At 48.1% G+C, this 19,342-nt stretch overlaps 1 protein-coding gene across 4 annotated transcripts in view; it reads right to left on the bottom strand.

The window, feature by feature from the left end:
- NRP2 (neuropilin 2) overlaps positions 1-14,833 on the bottom strand; it is a 118,571-nt gene extending 103,738 nt beyond the window's left edge. The window contains exons 1-2 of one of the 4 annotated variants that reach the window (XM_024124575.3): positions 13,946-14,833; positions 85-262 (exon numbers count right to left, since the gene is read on the bottom strand). In XM_024124575.3, the coding sequence (XP_023980343.1) occupies positions 85-262; positions 13,946-14,018 (251 nt within the window). In that variant the 5' untranslated portion in view covers positions 14,019-14,833. The remainder of the gene's footprint in view (positions 1-84; positions 263-13,945) is intronic. The other 3 variants (XM_024124576.3, XM_024124573.3, XM_024124574.3) reach the window with 3 other exon arrangements.
- Between the last annotated feature and the right edge of the window lie 4,509 nt (positions 14,834-19,342).

Genomic DNA, 19,342 nt, shown 5'->3' with positions numbered 1-19,342 from the left:
GGGGGTGTGTGTCTCGTGGATGTACACGGCACAGGGGGGTGGGGGTGTGTCTCGTGGATGTACACGGCACAGGCGGGTGCTTACTTGCAGTCGTGCTTCTCGATTTCGAAGTGAGGGTTGAAGTTGAGGACAATCTTCTGGTTGGGTTCGGGGGCATAAACAATCCACTCACAGTTCTGGTGGGATGGATAATCCTGGGGGTACCCCGGGGAGGTGATATAGCCAGCATCTTTGGAATTCAAACGACCTCCACAGGGTTGGTCTGGAAGAGAAGGCACAGGAAGCAAAGAACTTCAAATATGTTACAGTCTGTTTTTTTTTTTTTCCTTTCCTTGTTTCTCCTCTCTACGAGTGGCTGATTAAAACAGTTTTACAGACCTTTTATGGCAGTCCAGAAGACTAACCTACTTACTCATTCAGTGGAAGAGATTATTTCAGCTCATCCTCCCCCCTACTCACCCAACCACACACACACACACACACACACACACACACACACACACACACACACACACACACACTCTCTCTCTCTCTCTCACCAAACGAAAATATTCCAGAAAATGCTCATAAATATTCCCAATTACATGGTCTGAGATTTTAAAAAACCAACAAAGCTGCAAACTTAACATGCCTCCCTGCCTGTTCCTGTCTCCCCTGCTTGGCCCATCTTCTTCTCCTCGTTCAAACCTCTCATCTCTATCTTTATCTCATAAATCCTTCATGTTATTTGGTGTCCCCCAGCCCAGCCCAGGCAGCCAGAAGTAAAGACTCCGGGAACTGACAATAGGGGTTTTGTGGTGCCGACCCATAAGTGAGCCTGGTAACAATTACATGTGATGCGGAGGAAGCATTTTCAGTTTTGGGCCAGAACAGACCCTGGAGGGTGATTTCAGCTATTTTTTTTAAGAAAGAAAAAGCAACCCCCCCCAAAACACTTAATTCCAAATACACCACAAATTTGATTTATTATTTCATTATACACTGAGTGGAAAAATCTGCATTAGAGAATCCACTGGCTCTGACCTCAGAGTCTTGACAAAAGTGCTTTGTGCTGAGTGGACGCCTGTGTTTTCTCCAAGCGTTCTGCCGCTGTCCCTCCTGCCTGGTCACCACCACCAGAGTGTGCTGCTGCTTTGTCCAGTGGTGACCAGCCTTGGAAAGGAGGCTGCAGGGGAGTAACTGCTCCCCTCCCCCTCAGCAGTGCCCAGCTGGAGGTAAACAGCTTCATGTGGGCCAGGAGGGAAGGGGGGCGATCTTCAAAGGCAGAAGAGGTGGGTGATGACATTTGAAGCATCTCATATTTGGGAGTGAAGCTCTGTTATCCCCAGGAAGGGTTCCTGGGAAATGGAGGGGTTTGGCTTAATACCACAGTAGAACAGAAGATGGGAAGGCATAAGAGACCTGGAAATATTCAGAAGCCTCTAGGAGAACTTCCTAAGATGTGTGCCTCTCTTAGCATCAATCACGATTTAATATGGCCATCTGCATGGGGCAGCACGGGGTCCGTGAATTATGCATTCTGGCTCAGCAGCTACCCTTACAGGATGGGGCTTTCTCCTGTGCTCACTCTTTGAGGGAAAGGGTCATGCATTTTTTAACTCTACAGGTGCACTCTCCTATTCCCCGTGTCTGTTGGCATTACTGCCTTCCAGACCTCTGCTTTAGATTACCAGCCTGACAGGCTTTAAATGCATAAAAGATGGGTACACTGCACAGTGATGGTTGGGACACACAAATCCACACAAGTAGCCTTTTAGATATCACGCCTCTAAGAGCTCAAACTGTGCCGCGTTGAGCTGCCCAGAATCTAATGGATTCAGGTTCCATTTCCTACTGGGTGGAAAACAAAAGCAGGCCATTTCCTCTGGTTTGCAGAGACCACATCATCCTCTAACTAATGACCCCGCACCCTCCCCAGTCCAGGAGGACAATGGGCCCAGCCTTCCCGCGCAGACAGAGATGAGGCCAGCAGTTAAGCCGGGTGCCGCCCGTTCCTCTGCGGCTAGTGCTGCGGTCTTTCCAGGTGTCCACACCACTCCACCATGCTGGGCACCCAACGACTTCCAGCAAGTCAAGCTGTGGCCCGCTGGTCCTGGTTCATGGGCGCGAAATAGGGCTGAGAGTGGTGACCCTCTGAAAAGGTGTGAGGATTTCGATCACCAGCTGCTCGGACCAAGCTAACGGGAGAGGAAACTTTCTGCTGGGCACAGCTCCTCTGCCAGCTGTTTTGCTGAAAACTGCAGCCTTGCCACCAACTCACCCCAAACCACATTTTTCACCTTGGAACTCATCAGATGGAATCTGAGTTGAGCTCCTGTTTTGTAACCAAGTCATCCAAACTCCTTCCCTCCTTCTTTATCCCTTCCCTACTTCCCTCCAATTACTCTTGAAAGAACTTCTCTCCCTCAGTTCCCTGCCCCCCGCAAGTTCAAGCTTTTAGTCATTAGACCAGGCACACATAATCAGCAATAAAGACAGGAAACTTCCTCATAGGAAGGTTTCATGTCTCACCCACACCAGGGGTAATCATTTCCCCACTTAAAAAAAAATTAAACTATATATATCCCATAGCAGATAGTCTGCATTTTCGGCTGTTAAAACTCACTTAGCCAAAGGAAAAAGGAGTAACCCCTTTCTTTTTTCCTGTTCTTTCTTTATCTGAAGAAAATCAAGGCACTTATTAAAATATTTAAGAACTCATTAAAACATCTGCTTTGCTTGTGTGTAGTTAACCTTTTCAATATCCAAACGTTTATAAACTCACACTCTTGTTTGGATGGCACTCACACTCAGAAACACACACAAACATAGATATCGAGCATATATCCGGTACATATACATATTAGAAATTCACACTTTAGTCCTGTACACACTTTCACACCCTCTCATAAAATATCACACATCATTTGCACAGACATATATCCACCAAGATAAATACTAGAATTTCCGTCTCTATTTTTCTTGGAGAGAACTGAATTCTTGAAATCTATCATCAGTAAAAATTGTAAGGAAAACACACTTAATCCTTCTACACTTCCTCTTAATAACTGATCTTTCATTTCCAGGTTTGGGGACCCTTCCAATTCTGAAATACAAACATGCCCCCAATAAAAATGAGCTAGACTTTCTTCTGAAGAGTTACACCATCCAGGGCTTGGGAGGTCTCTGTCGCGTTCCAAAAGGAACAGCATAAGTGCTCTCTATCCTGTTTCAGAGGAGTCCAGCCCAGCCCAAAGGGGGCTGAACTCAAGGGCAAACGCCTTTAGGCCAATCTCCACATACAGAAGGGAAGCTGACCCTGTTGAATTTTTAGCTACTGAGCCTGTTTGGCAAGTTGACAAGCGACTGACTTCTTTCTCTATTTCGTGAAAACCTTTCACCTGGGGCAAATTCACTTCCCAAAGAGAAGTAGGCAAACCCAGGCCTGGACAGTTCAGAGCGGGTTTTCTCCTACATCCGGGAAGGAAACCTAAGGGATGGGCCAGGTCAGGTCAGATAAAGAGGCCCACAGATGAAAGGATTCAAGTGACACCTCTAGACATAATTTGAAATCAAGGGAATGCTAAGTTCTAAAGTCACAAAGGTCTGATTTTTCCCCCATAATGACTACTTAGGTGTTTTAATTTGACATATAAAAGGTCAGATTATTTCTGACCTTCATATCTTTCTGTCTCTTTTTTTGTTTGTTTTTCTCACATGCCCTTGTTTGCTGGTGAGCTAAGCACCATCTGATGCTGCCTAGGGGTAACCTGGCCCAGGATCAGGTAAAGGGATTCTGGACCCATCCACTTACAATTCTAAGGCCAGTTTCAGAAGGAACTCACCCTCCTAAAGAACCCAAGTTAAGAGGAAGCACTGGCTCCTTCGTAATATATGATATTTAGGAAGTACTTATTAAGGAAGAGTAACAGATCTTCTTAAAAAATCTGGTCTGCCTCCTAAGGAAATTCAGCTGGAGTTGTTTTAAAGAAACACTGCATGGCCAGGACTTGAAAATAATCAGATTACAATGGCTTACTTCACGATGGCCAGAGACACCAGGTGACACCAGGCAACAGGCTGTGGGCTGTCCCACAGTAGAAGAAACAGATCACTCAGTTTAGCTGAACTGAAAGGAAAAGTCCTTGGCAAAAACAGGAAACTTAGGCTGGCTGGATACGGGACTGGAGAGTCAGGTGATGTCAAAGGTGGGTCGGGGTAAGGGGACCAGATTACTAAGAGGGGAGGGGGGCTGACATTAGCAAGAAGAGGGGATGCAGCTCGTGGCCTCTCAACTCCCTGTGAACTTCCTGTGTCTCAGCTTCCTAAACTGTAATTCAATGAGAGGATTGAAGTAAGTGTGTAGGTTTCAAAGTTATTTTTAGAAGTGTTTGTGTTTTCCTTGATCAGAACTCTATCCACAACTCCAACGTGCAAAGCAGCTAAAAGTGGAGCTCTTCTTGGGTGTGGGGACGGAGGGTGACCAGAATCAGTGCAGTATCCCGGCCATGAAGTCCCTCCCCTCCTCTCTGATGGGGCTTCTCTGTAAGAAAATCAGGACTTCCTGGAACTAGGTTTGAAACCCACTAAATCGCAGTTCCCTTGTTACCTTAAAATGCCATAGAAAAGAAAGAGTAGAAGTATTAGAAGACATCAATTTCATATATATACCTGAGGGCACTTGGTGGAGAAAAGCAGTCTCATTTCCCCCCAAAATAATACGCTTTATTTACTTTATAATTTATCCTTTGTTCACAACACAATCCCATCCTGTTCCTATTTCCACAGCATTGTTTTTATTTAATTATTGGTAGCAAGGAAAAGAAGAAGCTCTTTCTCTGATTTCAAAAGAGAGAAGTTTTGCCACTTAACTAGTAAGAAGCCTTGTATTCAAGTATGGTCTCCCCACTGACAAGCTCTGTGACCTTGGGTAAGTTAGTAAACAACTCTGAGCCTTTGTTTTCTCCTCTATAAAATGAGGGGAGTAGTTCTAAAGGTCAGTTGCAGTTCTAAAATTCAAAGGCTGTATAATGAGGAGGGGATAAAAATCCTGTAACCCATAGATGAACCCGAAATTTAAAAGATTCTCTACCCTCCTAGACAATAAGATATTTATGCAAGGTGTTAATTTCTGTTTCATCTGCTTACTAAACCTGAAACAAAAATCCAGGATTCTTCAGATGAAAGTATCTGTCCTGCATTCTGGAGAGTTCAAATGTCTCTTTCAATCACATTAGCTGTACTGACGCATTTCTTTTCTTAACCGAGTCTGTGGCTGTATATTTATAAATACTAGGGATACACAGTTCTGTGTGTGAGCATCTCAACAACAGTCATGCATGAAAAGACCAAAAAAAGAGTTTCTTCCAATCTCTCACTCAAATCATCTAAGTCCTGTGCTCAGGGTTTGAACCAAAATTTGCTCGCTAACCTTGGATAAGCTGCTTTTAAAGAGTGATTTCTGTGGGCTGAGGCTGGATTTTGTTTTATTCAAAGCGACTTCAGCCTGTCACAAGACAGTCTCATAAAATCTGTATCTTGGCTTAAGCTGGGAAGAAATGAGCCAATCCATCAGCCCAGGAATGTGGCTGTTTGACCACTTCCTAAGGCAACTGGGAAGGGATGCAATCTATTCAATTTATGGGGCTGGGTGGCAGTGAGTGATACACTCCTGAAGGCGCAGCAAATGCAAATCCCTGTGAACTTCTGCAATGATAAAGTTCCAAATCTGAATAAAAGAAGCCTCTGGGAGGGCAGGACGGAGGGAATCAGAGAGTGGGACAGGAAGCCAGCAGATGAGCATGGAAAAAGAAGTGAGGAATAAGGCAAACTTCCTCTTCTGAAACACCTCCGATGAATTCACCAAGGAGAGAGCTGGAAGTTGGGTCTGGAAATAGGGCCTTTGGGAAGTCTCTTCCCCTCAGCCTGGATGCTAAACATGAACCTTCATTTAATCGTTAAAATGTAGTTTGAGGCGATTACCTTCCCTGACCTCAAATCATGCCACCTGTGGTAACCTCGTTATTTGTCATCTTATATCATGAACAAACACAATTCCAATAGGGCAGCCAATATAATATCATTAGTTTATATTTATGTCCACTCTTTCCCAGCCCTCATTGCAAATGCAATTTTGATGCCATTCATGAGATCTGGGATTACAATTCCTGACCCTTTCAACAGACATTTGGGGAAGGAAATAGAAGAAGAAGAATTTTAGGGCCTCTCCAAAAGGTAATATAATTTTTTTCATTTATTTTGATTAACTAAAGGCTTCTGTTGAAACTTTCATGGCTCCCCATTGGTTAGTAAATGAAATCCAATCCCTCCGGCCCAGCCATTTGGGCCTTGCATTTGGCACAAGCTACTATATCCAACCTGATTTGCAATTATTTGCCTCCACACCGTCTACACTGCAGTTTCTGAGTGTTCCCCAAACAAGAAGTGTTTCCTTCTCTGCTCCTATTTCCCCTTCCCAGCTCTAAATCATCTATCCTCCCAAACCAGGCTCACTGGGCACCTCTCCACCCTCCCTGAGTGACCTTTCCCAACCTCTGAGGCTGACGCTCTTTAGCATCTTCTAAGGTGTGAGAGAGCCTTATCCATGCTGCTGGACCACCTGTTCATCTTTGGCAAACCATACAGCATCAAATCCAGAGTCTTTCCCAAAAGTCAGACTCAATGAGGCTTGATGAATTAATGAATTAATAACTGACTGGCATAACACCAAAAGTATCAGTAGGTATCAGAAATTCTAAGAAAGCCTCGTCACAAATTGTTCTACTTATCCAGCTACTACCCTTCCTTCCCGACCCACAGCTCCTATTAAATGCAAATGTTTTTTAATTGGTGAACGGAGAGTTTAGAGGACTTGTCTGGGATAATAATACCTAGTCACAGATCCAGGTAGAGGTAGTGTGAACTATATCTCATAGGACACAATAACCTCAGATAATAATGGTGAAGTTCAAAAGATATTACATTTTAATTCTAACAATGGTAAAATTAATTTATCTGAGGGTTTTCTTGCCCCCTCACTCCATCCTCCTACCCTCCCAAAGGCAAGCTCTAGATATTTTTCAGTAGCGCCAAGAAGATTCAAACTACTGCTTCAGACTCTTGCTGGGTTTCAGTTTAGTTCTCTATCCATCCCTCCCCGGCTCCCTTCCCCTGGCCCCCAATATGCCTTTTAGGTACATCTGTTTTATTTTTCCCCTTTATCAAAACAATTATTATCACTGCTTGGTCCAGTAATTTGCAATTCCCTTTATCTTCTTCACTGAAAGACTGGCCAGAACCTGGATCCCTGGCTATCACAGGATCTTGAGAGGCAGCGAGCAGGGTTATCACTGGCTGTGTGCGCTCAGCTGGCCAGCAGCCCTACCCACTGCACGCCTTCCTTTTGTTATTCCCAGCCTCCTCCCTTTTCTTCTGGATTAGATCATGACTCCTTTATGAAGACCCAGAGGAAACTGGGATTATTAAGAATCTTGCTGGGTAAAAGCTATATTGTCTTTATGATGACTTTTTTGAGTTCAGCTGCTGAGGGGCCTTAATGCCAGAGTAGAAGTTATTACACATTCAGGGAGCCCCTTCCACGCAGCACTCCCTGCTGAGCACACTTTCAGGGATGAAGGATGGAAGAGGAGGGAAGGAAAAGAGAGAGATTTAAAAACTCAGTAGAGGCGAGACGCTTATAAAACCAGACAAAGGTTTAGTGGGGTAAGAGCTGAGAATGCGTAATTACCTACTTATTTTTTTAAAAACTCACAAAAGTAACATCAACGTACCACATGGGTGTTAGTGTGCTTTCTATCTTTCTATGATCACCAGATACTGTTAACCCCACTGAAGCTGTTTTGAAGATTAAATGACTTCCGAATAGACAGCTTAATGTGTACTAAACAGTACTCTGTGTAATCTGACATAGCCCAACAGCCCTAGAAATCAGCTATTATCATCAAATACATTCCTCAGATGAAGACACTGAAGTACAGAGAGATTAAGGATTCTGGATCACCGAGCTGTCAAGTGGCTGGGCTGGATTTTAATCCAGGTGGTCTGGCTCCAGTGCCTCACAAGCTGGGAAGTCCGATGAAGGTCTCCCCAAAACATTTCAGTGACAAACTTATTTAGTGGCATTTAGGGCAAGAAAAATGTTTTGCCTGTTTGAAAACTCCTTTTTCTCCCCCGTGCCAGGAATCTGTGTGTGAACAATGAGAGATGTGTCTGAGGCTGGGGTGTGAGTGAGCTGGAGGCACTTAAGACAGTTTCCACTCCCCGCACTTCAGGTCCTTGTCATCCTGGCCCTCGATCCTGTGTCCTGGAAACCAGGGTGTGTGTTTGAGGGAGGGTGTGGTAGGGGTGTGACTAGATGGCTCAAGTCCGAAACTATGTGTCACAACATCAGAGGGTGTTTTTCTCCGCAGCTGCCATTTCTCTCCTGTCTCCTCAACCCCACTCTTCCCCATCCTAAATGCCACGTTGTTACTCTTCTGCTGGAGAGGGGCAGCATTTTCAGAGATGGGGGATTTATTTTTATCGCACAGCTGGTCTGCCAAAGGTCACACAATTTGGCAATGTTCCCAGTGGTTAAAAATTAATTTCTCCTTATTAATACAACCAAGGTCCCCTAGGATCGGAGCTCAGCCTTATCTAAACTTGACAGCTTCCTAAACCTTTAGAAGATGCTTTCTCCTGGAGGGTCAGCCATGCTACAAGGCCACTGTGTCCTGGAATCCAACCCCACTGAATCCTGTTAGGTAATGAGACCATTAAGCCTTCAGCCATTTCTCATCGAAGCAGATAAAACCTTGAAAAAGGCTGTAGGCTCTCTAGGACAAACTTCCGCAACACCAGGAATGGGTTAATTAAAAAAAAAAAAAAAAAAAGTGAATGCCTTACCTGGAAGGAACCATACAAAGACTAACTTCCAGGGATCAAACACAAATCTGACACTCAAAGAGAGTGCCTCAAAGCTTATCCAGTGGCAAATGATGGTCAGATGATAAAATACCTCCAATATGTTAATGATACTACAAACTACTGCCCACATGTCACTTTTCAAGTCTTTTCTCATCAGTGCAAGAAATTAAAAAGATATTATGCTTCTGCTCCATCTTTTAAAAAAGGAAAGTCTCATCTCTATTTCCTAAAGTCTTCCCAAACTGGACTTTGGGGGAATATATTCTGAAAACTCATGACCAATGAACCTGGCTCTGAATTCTGTCAACTCAGAACTGTCTCACACTTGGGTCACCCAAAGTCAGCTCCTTCTCTTGACTGCTTTAATAAGCAGTTGAGTCAAATGAAAAACACCAGATAGGGTCCTCAGAACCATCCAGTCTATGGTGTCTCTCCCCACTGATCCCCGGGGGTCTCTCCCCAACTGTTATTTGCTTTCATGCCTCATTGCATATGAACTGGCATTTGGACTCCTAGACCCACTACACTGTGAAGATAGGAACTGACCTTTTGGGTGCAGAATATGAACTATACATACAACAGCAGGAGATGAGAGCCATTTGGTAGACAGCAGGAGTCTTGTCTGGATAGCCTGGGGTTCTAGTCACTGCAGCCTTCCAACATTTCATTTTGCCAGTTGGGTGCTCTGTGGCTTAATCTGAGGGCTCCACGGCATGACATGAAAAGTCCAGACCTGCGGTGCGGCCTGGGCACACACAATTCTACCAGGCACAACTTGGACAAGAAGGGGCTTGTCCTGGAGCCCTCATGGGGAGCTCTTCTCTTTCCAGTGTTTTGCACTGTGTGCTCTGTTGGAAACTAGCTTCACTACCTCCAGTGGCTGCTTATGGGATAAAGTTGACTGGGTACCCACTGAATGCGGGCACGGGACCAGTCCCCAGAGCCTAGAGCAGGCTGTCTGTGCCGAATCCAGGAGTTTATAAACGATCTGCTTGCAAATTTTTATGCCTTCCCACAGCCATCCCGCGATTCGGGGAGACAGGCTAAAAAGGAAACCCTCTTCAAACTCTTATCCGGAGCCTAGACTGCCGTTGCTTCTCTTTCAGGATTTGTTTGAACCAGACCTGTCTCCCACAGCTAATTTACACCTCTTATCTGATCATCCAGTCCAAACGGAAGGTTGAATTGACTGCGTTTGCCAGTGTCCGTGGCAATGGTGTTAAAACTCAAGCACAGATCAAAGCTATCCAGGCAAGGGGCGGGCGGGGGGTGGGGGTGGGGTAGGGGAGGGTTGGTTATTGGTTACAGGGTCCCGGCTCTTTTGGCCCCAAGCGTTGTGTCCCGGAGGTGCGGAAACGTTAGGGCTGGGAGTTGCCACTATCTGAAGAAACCCATTGTCAGGGCCTGATGATTTCCTGAGCAAAACCCCGTCCCCCGCTGACCACGAGATTAAGTCCAGCAAAGGGGAGTTTCGCGGCCAGGCGCTGACCGGGAATGGCTAGCGCCAGGGGGCTCTCCTCTCCGTCTGAAACCGAAAGGAAGGGAGGTGGTGGGAGGGAGGCGAGCGGTGAGCACACGCCAGTAAACCGGAGCGCCGATCTCCTCCCCTTCCAGAGAAATTCAACCGGAGCCGCAGAAGCAGTGACACGGTTGAGCCAGATCCCCTAAGCTTGGCCCGGAAAGCTGATTCCCACCCCCATACCGCAGAGGTTCCCGGAGGGGCGAGCGGTTCATTCCACCCCACCACCCCCGCCAGCCCCTGGACATTAGCTTTGTGGATGCCCCCCACCCAGCCGCCGGGCGCCGGGGGCCTGGTGGGAAAAACGGAGGTGCGCTAGCCCGAGGCGAAGGCTGGGGGCAGCCGTTTAATCACAGCTCGCCCCGCCTCCATTAACTTCTGTTGATATTAAAGAGAAATCAATCAGTGAAAATGAAGCACTGGCCGTGAATATTTCTTTCTCCCTAGCGGAAAAGCAAAGAGCGAGATGGCGGGGGAGGGGAGGCGGAACTCGCCGGCGACTGCAGAGGCTTCTCCCAGGCGGAGAACCGCAGCGGCGACTTAACTTTCTGGAAATGGGCAGCGTTGAGGAAATGCCGCAAGCTTCTCCCTGGAGGTGTCCTTAGTCAGGAGGGGGAGGCGGCCCACTTAGCCCAGGCTTGAGCTTCGGTTTTGCTTTCGCTGGGAACATTTTTGCCTAATAGAATTCAGGAGGGGGAGGGGACAAGGCTGCAGGAGTTGGAGGCGGCCCACTTAGCCCAGGCTTGAGCTTCGGTTTTGCTTTCGCTGGGAACATTTTTGCCTAATAGAATGTTCACGGATCGCCCGGCTGTTTCTGCTGCGTAGCCCAAACAAATCGATGCGGCGTTAGAGACAGCGCAGGGTAAGGGGGAGGCTGGGGGGGCCACCACGTCCCCACCACGTGGAATGCCCGCGCGCCCCGTGCTCTTCACCTGTTCGCGCGCACCCGCGGGCGCCCGGCGCGCAGCGCTACTAGAGGCCGCGCAAGTTGCTCGCATTCCCGCGGCTCAAGCTGCCTCCTTTGCGCCTCCAACCTCCGCTCCGAATCCCACCCAGTCTTCCCGCCACCCAGCTCGTCCAGCGCTCGGACCCCCAGCCCCTCAAAGCCGGCTCTCTGGGGGCAGCAGGGGTAATGCAACGCAAAGTGGAGTGCGCGAGGCAGGAGGGGGCGCTCCGGGCAGGGCCCTCCGAGCGGTCCCGAGTCCCCGAGCCCCCGATCCGGGGCAGGAGGGAGACAGGCGGGCGGCGGCGCTGCCGATCTGGCAAGGCGGCCGGCGTGGCAAGGACAGGGGGAGCCTGGTGCGCGACGCCCACTTGACCTCCCAGCCGCCAGCCAGTGCAAGAGGCTGCCCGCCGTGGCCACGAGGTTATTTGCTCAATTGCTCCCCGGCACGGCCTCCTCCCGGCCGGCGCGCACCGGGTGAATCAGAGGTCTAGCTGGGCCTCGCCCTTTGCCACCCGCTGCCGGCTCCCCCGGTGCCAGTCCGCTGCTCCGACGAAAAGCCGGAACGGCCCGCGGCTTGCGATCGCCTTTTCGGGTGAGGGAGAATACCCACCCCGGGCGGGTCCCACCTCCGCGTCCCATCAGGAGGTCCCACCCTGGGTCCGAGGCTGCCTGAGGCCTCACAGAGGGCGACCAGCCCTGCGCTCCGTGCCTCTGGGCTTCTCTAGAAGTGACGCAGCGCGGCCTGGGGCTGGGGTGGGAGGGGGCTCTGCAGAGAGGGCGTAAGGCAGGTGGCAGAGCGGGAGGGCGTTTGAGCGGACGTCGCACACACACGTACACACTCCGCGCAGTGCTCGGGGACAGATGTGGGAACATCTGAGTAGGAGATGGCCCCCGAGTCTTTACTACCCCTCCCACCCCTCAGAGCACACGGAACCTGAAGTTGTGTGTGTGTGTGTGTGCGCGCCAGTGTGCGCGCGCTCGCGCGCCGGGGCCTACCAGAGTCCGTGCCTGAATACATAATGTACCGTGGGCATCCTCACCGCGCGCGCACGCGGGCACACACACATTCGCACACACACACATATACACACTGCGAATCACACAAACATACATAATTTATGCAGCTTTCAGGTCTGTGGGAGGTAATTTAATTTCGCTTCAAGCTGGGAACTTAGAATTAAGGCAACAGGGAATGGGGAGCCACAGGAAATCTCCCCAAGTGGGACCTGCACCCATCTCTTTGATACGATTTTCAACTGCTTTGAAGACCAGTTATGGCAGAGAAGACGCAGCAAACGTGTGGATTTGGATAACAAGGGCATTCGCGAATCTTTCTCCCCCTCAAATAAACACCCAAGCTTCGAGTGGGGTGCGTGCCAGTGCTGGGGAGTGACAATCAGAGTCCCGGGCTCCCACAGCGGGCTCCCACTAGCCAGTTGTGATGGGGGAGGGCCCGGGAGGCTGCAAGGGGTTAGTGCTACCGCTGCAGTGGCAGACTTCGAAGTGCCTGCGGGTAAGGGCACTTCAGGAAGGCTTTTTCTCCTCTCTCTCTTTTCCCCATTTCCTCCCGGGATGGTTTCCCAACTCTCAATCACCTGTAGCAGCTTTTAAGAGTTTTGTCAGACTGCAGACACTGTTGTCAGAGGGGAGAGAGGCTCACCGGGGAGAGTGGTATGCGGAAGCAAGAACATGCCCCACTGGATTCCCTGGAACCAGCCCTTCTCAGAGAGTGTGCCCCTAGCTCACAAATACTGGCCCCAGACTGTTCTGGGCCTTGCAGTACTTATCTCTGCAGTCTGTCCACGCACCCTTTTTGGCAGTAGTTGAGAACAAATTCCACTCAAAAGTTTCTAACCACTTCACAAGAATGAGGGACCTTTGAGGGCCACATAGTTTGTGATATCTAATAATAATTTTTAAAAGAACACATGATTTACTTCCCCAGAAAATACAGCAGGAAAGAGAGCTGAATGACCAAACGCCTTGGTTGCCAGAAGCACCCAGCCCCAAGCCCCTAGCTCAGCCACAAGACAACTTGCTCCATCAGCCTAAGCCCAATGATCCTGAGGCTCATCCACACATTCTGCAAACAATCTACAGCACTGGAAAACCCAAACTAGACTCTTGTAGTTCCCAAGCCCTTCAGTTAACATTGCTCAATGTAGCTAAGGGGAGGGAACGCAAATGATTTATATTTCACTGGCTAGGTTGAAGAAACTCAAGGGAGATGTGTTCTGCTTCAAGACAGAGGAAAAAAAATTCCCCAAAACTGTAATGCAAAAGCTTTGTAGTATTTTTAAACCTTTGATTCAGTCCATATGTGACATCTGAACACCGCCAAATTCTGTCTATGTTTCAAAACACACTCACACACTCCTAGCAGGAGAGAAAAGTTGGGTTTTAGCAGCGGTGGTGGTGTAGGGAGGGCCGGCTGGGATCTCTCTCTAAATTATTCAGTATTGAGAGATCTTCCTTCTTTGCCATTGCGTGTGGCCCCCTGCATTAGCAGTTGCTTTTAAAGGTAAAGGCATATTAAAATGAATAGAAAAAATAAAAAACAACTTTCAGGGTCTTACCTGGTTGGCCTCTCACTTCATGTCCTGAAAAGTAGAGAGCTAAGAAAATCCAGGTGAGAGGAAACATATCCATTTTGGAGAAGGACGCTTTCTCCAGAGCTGTTTTTGTAGACTTCTTGTTAAATTACAAGTCTTTGTATTTTTCTCTCTCTTATGTTCTTCCTTACAGTGTCCTCTGCAAAGGTTCCTACTGGTCAGTGTTTCCCTCCTGGGTCCTGGCGGCCCGTCTTCACCTTTATTCTTGCTGGATCCCCACCTCACCAGGAGGAGGGTAGCTCTTCAAATCAGCAAAGAGGGAGCAAGCCGGGAAGAGAGGACGGGTTTCCTCTCTTAAAAACAAAACGCATCTATGCCCTCTCCAGTTCCTCAAAGTATCATTTCCTTTATCCTACAACATCACGAGTATTTCCCGTAAGCCAAGCGTAAAAAAAAGGAAAAAATAATAAAAATAAAAGCCAAGGCTTGCCTTGGGCATCACACGGCCCCCAGACAGCTGTGTGATCTCAGAGGCGTAAACTGACACACATCTCCCGGCACTCAGGACCGACAGGCGGGTGGAGGCACCGACCGCCCGACGGCCCGAGCTGGAGGCGGCCGCCCAGCTCTTGCCCTCACCGGGTTCCTCTAGCGGGAGCCTCCCCCAAAGGCTACACCCGCTTGGCCAGCCTCAAGAGGGGAGTCTGAGGAAGGAAGCTGCTGCTGCGGCGCCTGCTGGTGCGGCGGCGGCGGCGGCGGCTGGGATCGCCTGGGAGCGAGCGAGCCCCTCTCCGAGTTCGCTCGCGCCCGCCCTCACCTCCACCTCGCCTAGCGCCTTGCCGAGTGTCTGCGCGTCTGAGGATGTGCTGGGGGCGGGCTGCGGGCTGCTGCCTCGCTCGCGTTCTCTGCTTCCCCTCCGACTCCCCCCTGCCTTTTCAGGCCGAGCAGCGGGTGGATGTCAGAGCCGCGGCAGAGCTATCCGATTACGCGCCGGCTCAGGGCCCGCCCCTTCTGTGTTCCTGATTAAAGAGGCAGCCGCGGAGACGCGCGGCGAAGAGCAGAGCGCGGCGGCACCCGGCTCGGGCGGGGCGGCGGCGGTTTCCCCCCTCGGCCGCGGCCGGATCAAAGTTAAGGCAGCTCCCACCCAGCCACCACTCTCCCACCCGGCCACCCCCGCGCCTGGCTGCGCCGGACCGCCCGTGCGTAATGCCCTGGAGAAGGAGAGCCCCCGGGCACCTCCAGGGCGCGCTGCCTTTGGCCGCCTGGCCCCCGCCCGAGGAAGACTCCGCGGGAAACGGAGGAAATTCTTGTTCTTCCCCGATTCCCCGACTCCCGTGCCACACACGTAGAACCCAACACAATGCCACGCGCAATGGCGTTACAAGAGGAGTTGGGTGGCGTACGGTGTTCGGAGTAGGGAGCCAGGCGACAGCTCAGCCATGCGTTCGCACAGGCAGCAGTGCGTGGCGGCGACACACACGGTCAGCCCCGGCTGAATAAAACCCCAAACACTCCCTGCGTTTACTACTCGGATCCTTTGTTGTGTCCCAAACATACTCCTCTCCTCTCTGGGTGAGGATGTAGTTTTCCCTGCGCTCCTAACTTGTAACTATCAGAAGACGAGGAAAGACATTCTTCAAAGAAATTTTTCAGGTAATTAAATTGGATCCCCCCAACTCTCCAAAGAATGTCCAGGTACATGAAGGTTTCTCGAGATGCTACTGTAACTACTTCTATTCACACTTCCCCATGGAAATGTGGACACAGCGCCTAGAGAAAGAAAACAGCATATTATGCCAACTATTTTTAAATGGAGGCGTGAAGCCTGTTTAGAGGGAGCCTCGAGCTAACAGTTGGGAAAACACTTGTATCTTTGTTTCTCAGGATGGCTTTGTGGATTCAAACTGTCTTGCTTCACTAGGCACCTATTACTACATTATCATAAAGGCTCTTAACAGGAACAGTCTGAATAACACTTTGCAGTATACCTTTTTTGCCACTTTGCAGATTAAGAAAAAAAAAGTTTCCGTGACAAGAAACACACACGCATCTGACTATCCCATTTATTTCTTTGCTTGTGCTTGTGGATTCTTCTGGGTGGTTTTCCTCCTTATCTGGACTTGCCATTAGCTTTGTTTATCACTTTTAGTGTTTGAAAAATCTGTAACTCCCACTTAACTGTTATTTACACTGAGATAACCAAACCAAAATTGAATCAGAAGCCATTTGCAAATAGTTGAGCCAGGCCGTGCAAGGATTTTACAGTGCTGTGTAGATCCACTGGCTACATATCACACTGTTAATCTTAGATGCCTGGTTTGAAAGAGCATTTAACGGAGGCCTGGTGAGTTTTTCCAGTGAGCATGTTCCCTGGCAGGCCTAAAGACTACCTCTCATTCCTTTCATTTTCTCTCTCTCCTGTCCTTCTTTCCCCCCTTCCTTCCTGGCCTTGAGAGCACATCCGTATTATTAAAAACTCCAAGTTTACTTTTTTTCCTGTTTAAATGTCAGTTGTAAAGAAAGACCACTGCTCCCCTATATTTAATGGAGTAAAGAGGCAGTCTGGATTTTTGAAACTTAATTGGAGATCTCGGCCTCTGTCATTGCCAAGGTACTAACTTAAGGACAAATAACATTATCTACAGTGACACAGGTTTAATAAAGAGAGTCATTTAGGATCACCTCCCCACCACCAACCAATCTAGCAAGTGCCAAACATGGAAGAATTCTGTTTCTGAGAACATTATAGTCAGAGTTCAGGTGAAGGGGAGACAAAGAAAAAGTAAACTGAAACCCGTTGGGAAACCATAAGACGGAAACTTTGGACTTCTGCTCTCAGGTTCTCAGGGTTGGAGGTCCCTATCAGGATGCTTCGAGGGTCTTTGGTCTGGTAGGGAGAAGGGTCAGTTTCAGTGTTCTGTTCCTGGACCTGATTCCCAGCATCATGCATTTTAATTTTTCAGAAGAGTCATTAAGAAGGAGCTAACTTACTTCCTGGGAGTCCTCAGTATGACTGTTGCAAGAGTTCTAATCAGTCCACTTGAGTCAAGTCCTGATTTCCTGCAGTTGGGTAGAGGGTGAGTCTTTGGTTCAGAGCCCTGGGGACTCCCAGCAGCCAGACCATTTTGAATCCTCTAGGGGGCAGCACTCAATAAATAATGGTAACAGTAGCTGCAGTAGCACTTCTGGCGGTGCATTTACTTCCAGGAGCTCACAGCCCTTTAAGATCAGACCAGGGAAGATTTAGACTGAGACCAGATCTCCCCCAGCCCACTCTGAACAAGAGCCCATGGACTCAGGGGGAATTGCTTTAATTCAGGACTTCCAAGATCTGGGGACTAAGCACAAATCTCACCTGTGCCCTATGGAAAATGAATCTTTAGGGAAATTCTCCAGAATGGGACTGGCTCAGACCTGCCAGCCCCAGTTTTTGTCTAGACTGGAATCTCAGGGGTTTGGCTGCAATTGGTTTGGTTTCGACCAGAGGTGCAGGGGTGAGGAGCCAGGCACCGTACTTTTCATTATTTTGTGAGTCCATATCTTTCACTCGTGTGAGTCCCATAGAGAAGCCTGCCTACTAAAGACTAGTAGCATTGACAGAAACAATGGGCTAGTTAACAGAAACACTGAACTGACTAGAAAACAGCTAATTAGTGAAGTCGAGATTCCTGGCAGAATCACTGACTCACCTAGGACGTTTTACATCATTATCCTTCATTGTGAAATAATAATAGATAATCCCATCCTACATTCCATTCCTTTGACAAGAAGGGATGTGGGGAACATAAAACAGGTTTGTAAAATATGCTAAGAGAAAGCTGTAACCTAGCCACAGCCCAGTGGAAAGATGGGCATTTCCAGCTCGACAGTCCCAACCCGAGGTTACATCAGAATCACCTAGGGAAAGTGGTAAAAATTCAGATCCCTGGGCAGCATCCTCCTGCAGATCAGATTCCTTGGGTTTGGGAATCTGTATTTTTAACACATGTTTTAGGTGATTCTGATGTAAATGCTCATCAGGCCAGAATTGAGAACCTCTGTACTGAGACAGTGTGTTTGCACATAACCTTTGATATATGCCCTTCCATTGAAGGACCCCTGGACAAGTATTTCTTCACTTTTCCTCTCCAGGAACTTTTCAGATAGGGAGCAGATGTTTCAAGTATCTGGGAAAAGCCCCTAAGAACATGTTCCTTAAAATGCCAGAGTGGTGGTGTTTCCAGGTTTACCTTGTAACATTTATTTAGAAGTGACAGCAAAGAGCATTTTGAAAACACCAAGAACCTCACCTCATGGGTGTGAGAGGTTTGCAAAAACATGTTCAAAGTGCCAACTGGTGGGGTTTATGGAGCTGGATCCAGCCCTTTCACCACCCACCCACTCAACCATTGGTTGTTACAAGAGGTTTGTTTCAGGTGTGGTTTTCCATCTGTGTTTATTGCAGTGTGCTTATTAAATGCTCGTGGAAGCATGACTATGCAGGAGGTATGCAAGCAAGTAAGACATTGGGGTCTTGCCTCCTGGGAACACAAGATCTAAGAGTTCCAGAAGTTTCATGCTTCCAGAATAGATACCACCTGTCACATGGTGCTTCCCCTTATCTGAGCCCTGACATTGACAAGCTCTCACCCCGAAAGAGGGAGATAGGAGACATAATTGCATCTTAATCTATAATTCACTACACTGCCCTAGTTAATGTTTAGCTGCATCTGTCTCAGAGGCAAAGCTTCAGTTAAAATGTAATAGGTCTTCATTTTTTATTCTCTTTTGTTTGAAGCTGAAGTCCAGGTTTCTGGTCAATAGGGTTTTTTCCTACTCACTCTTTAAACAATCAACACCACCTCGTCGTAGTTTCTATTTGATTATTATTTTTGGTGGGTTTCCAGAATCCTCGCAGATTTCCATAAAGTACTGAGATCTCCTTCACTCTAAACTCTGTCTCTCATCTCTTTCTCAGACACAGACGCTAGATCAGGTAGAAGGGAGACTTGTGAATGAAAAAAGAAGAAAAAAAACCCCAAAACGAGTGAAACGTGCAAAATTCATTCAAACATCCCTGAAATCCTTGGCAAAGAAAACCAAAGAAGTCATAATGCTCTCGCAACTCTGTTTGGTTTAAGCATGAGGCAGCTCTTCCTCTGCTACACTCATTTTTATACAATTTGAGGCACCAGTGCTTCAAAAAGGACCCTGTCAACCCTTCACTTCAAAGCAGCATTCTCCAATACAACTTTCTGCAATGAAGGAGGTATCTGTGCTCTTCGCCTGGCTACTAGGCATTTGAAATATGCCTGGTGTGACTGATAACTGAATTTTAAATTGTATTTAATTTTATTAAAAAATTTTAATTTCCTAGCCTCTCAAAAAAAAAAAAAAAGAGAGATTCCACATGAGTTTAAGGGCTATTGAACATATTGGACA

Source organism: Physeter macrocephalus, chromosome 2, assembly GCF_002837175.3.
Source record: "Physeter macrocephalus isolate SW-GA chromosome 2, ASM283717v5, whole genome shotgun sequence".
NCBI classification, from domain to species: Eukaryota; Metazoa; Chordata; class Mammalia; order Artiodactyla; family Physeteridae; genus Physeter; species Physeter macrocephalus.
Note: the sequence above shows the minus strand (reverse complement) of the source record. Positions and strands in the feature narration are given on the sequence as shown.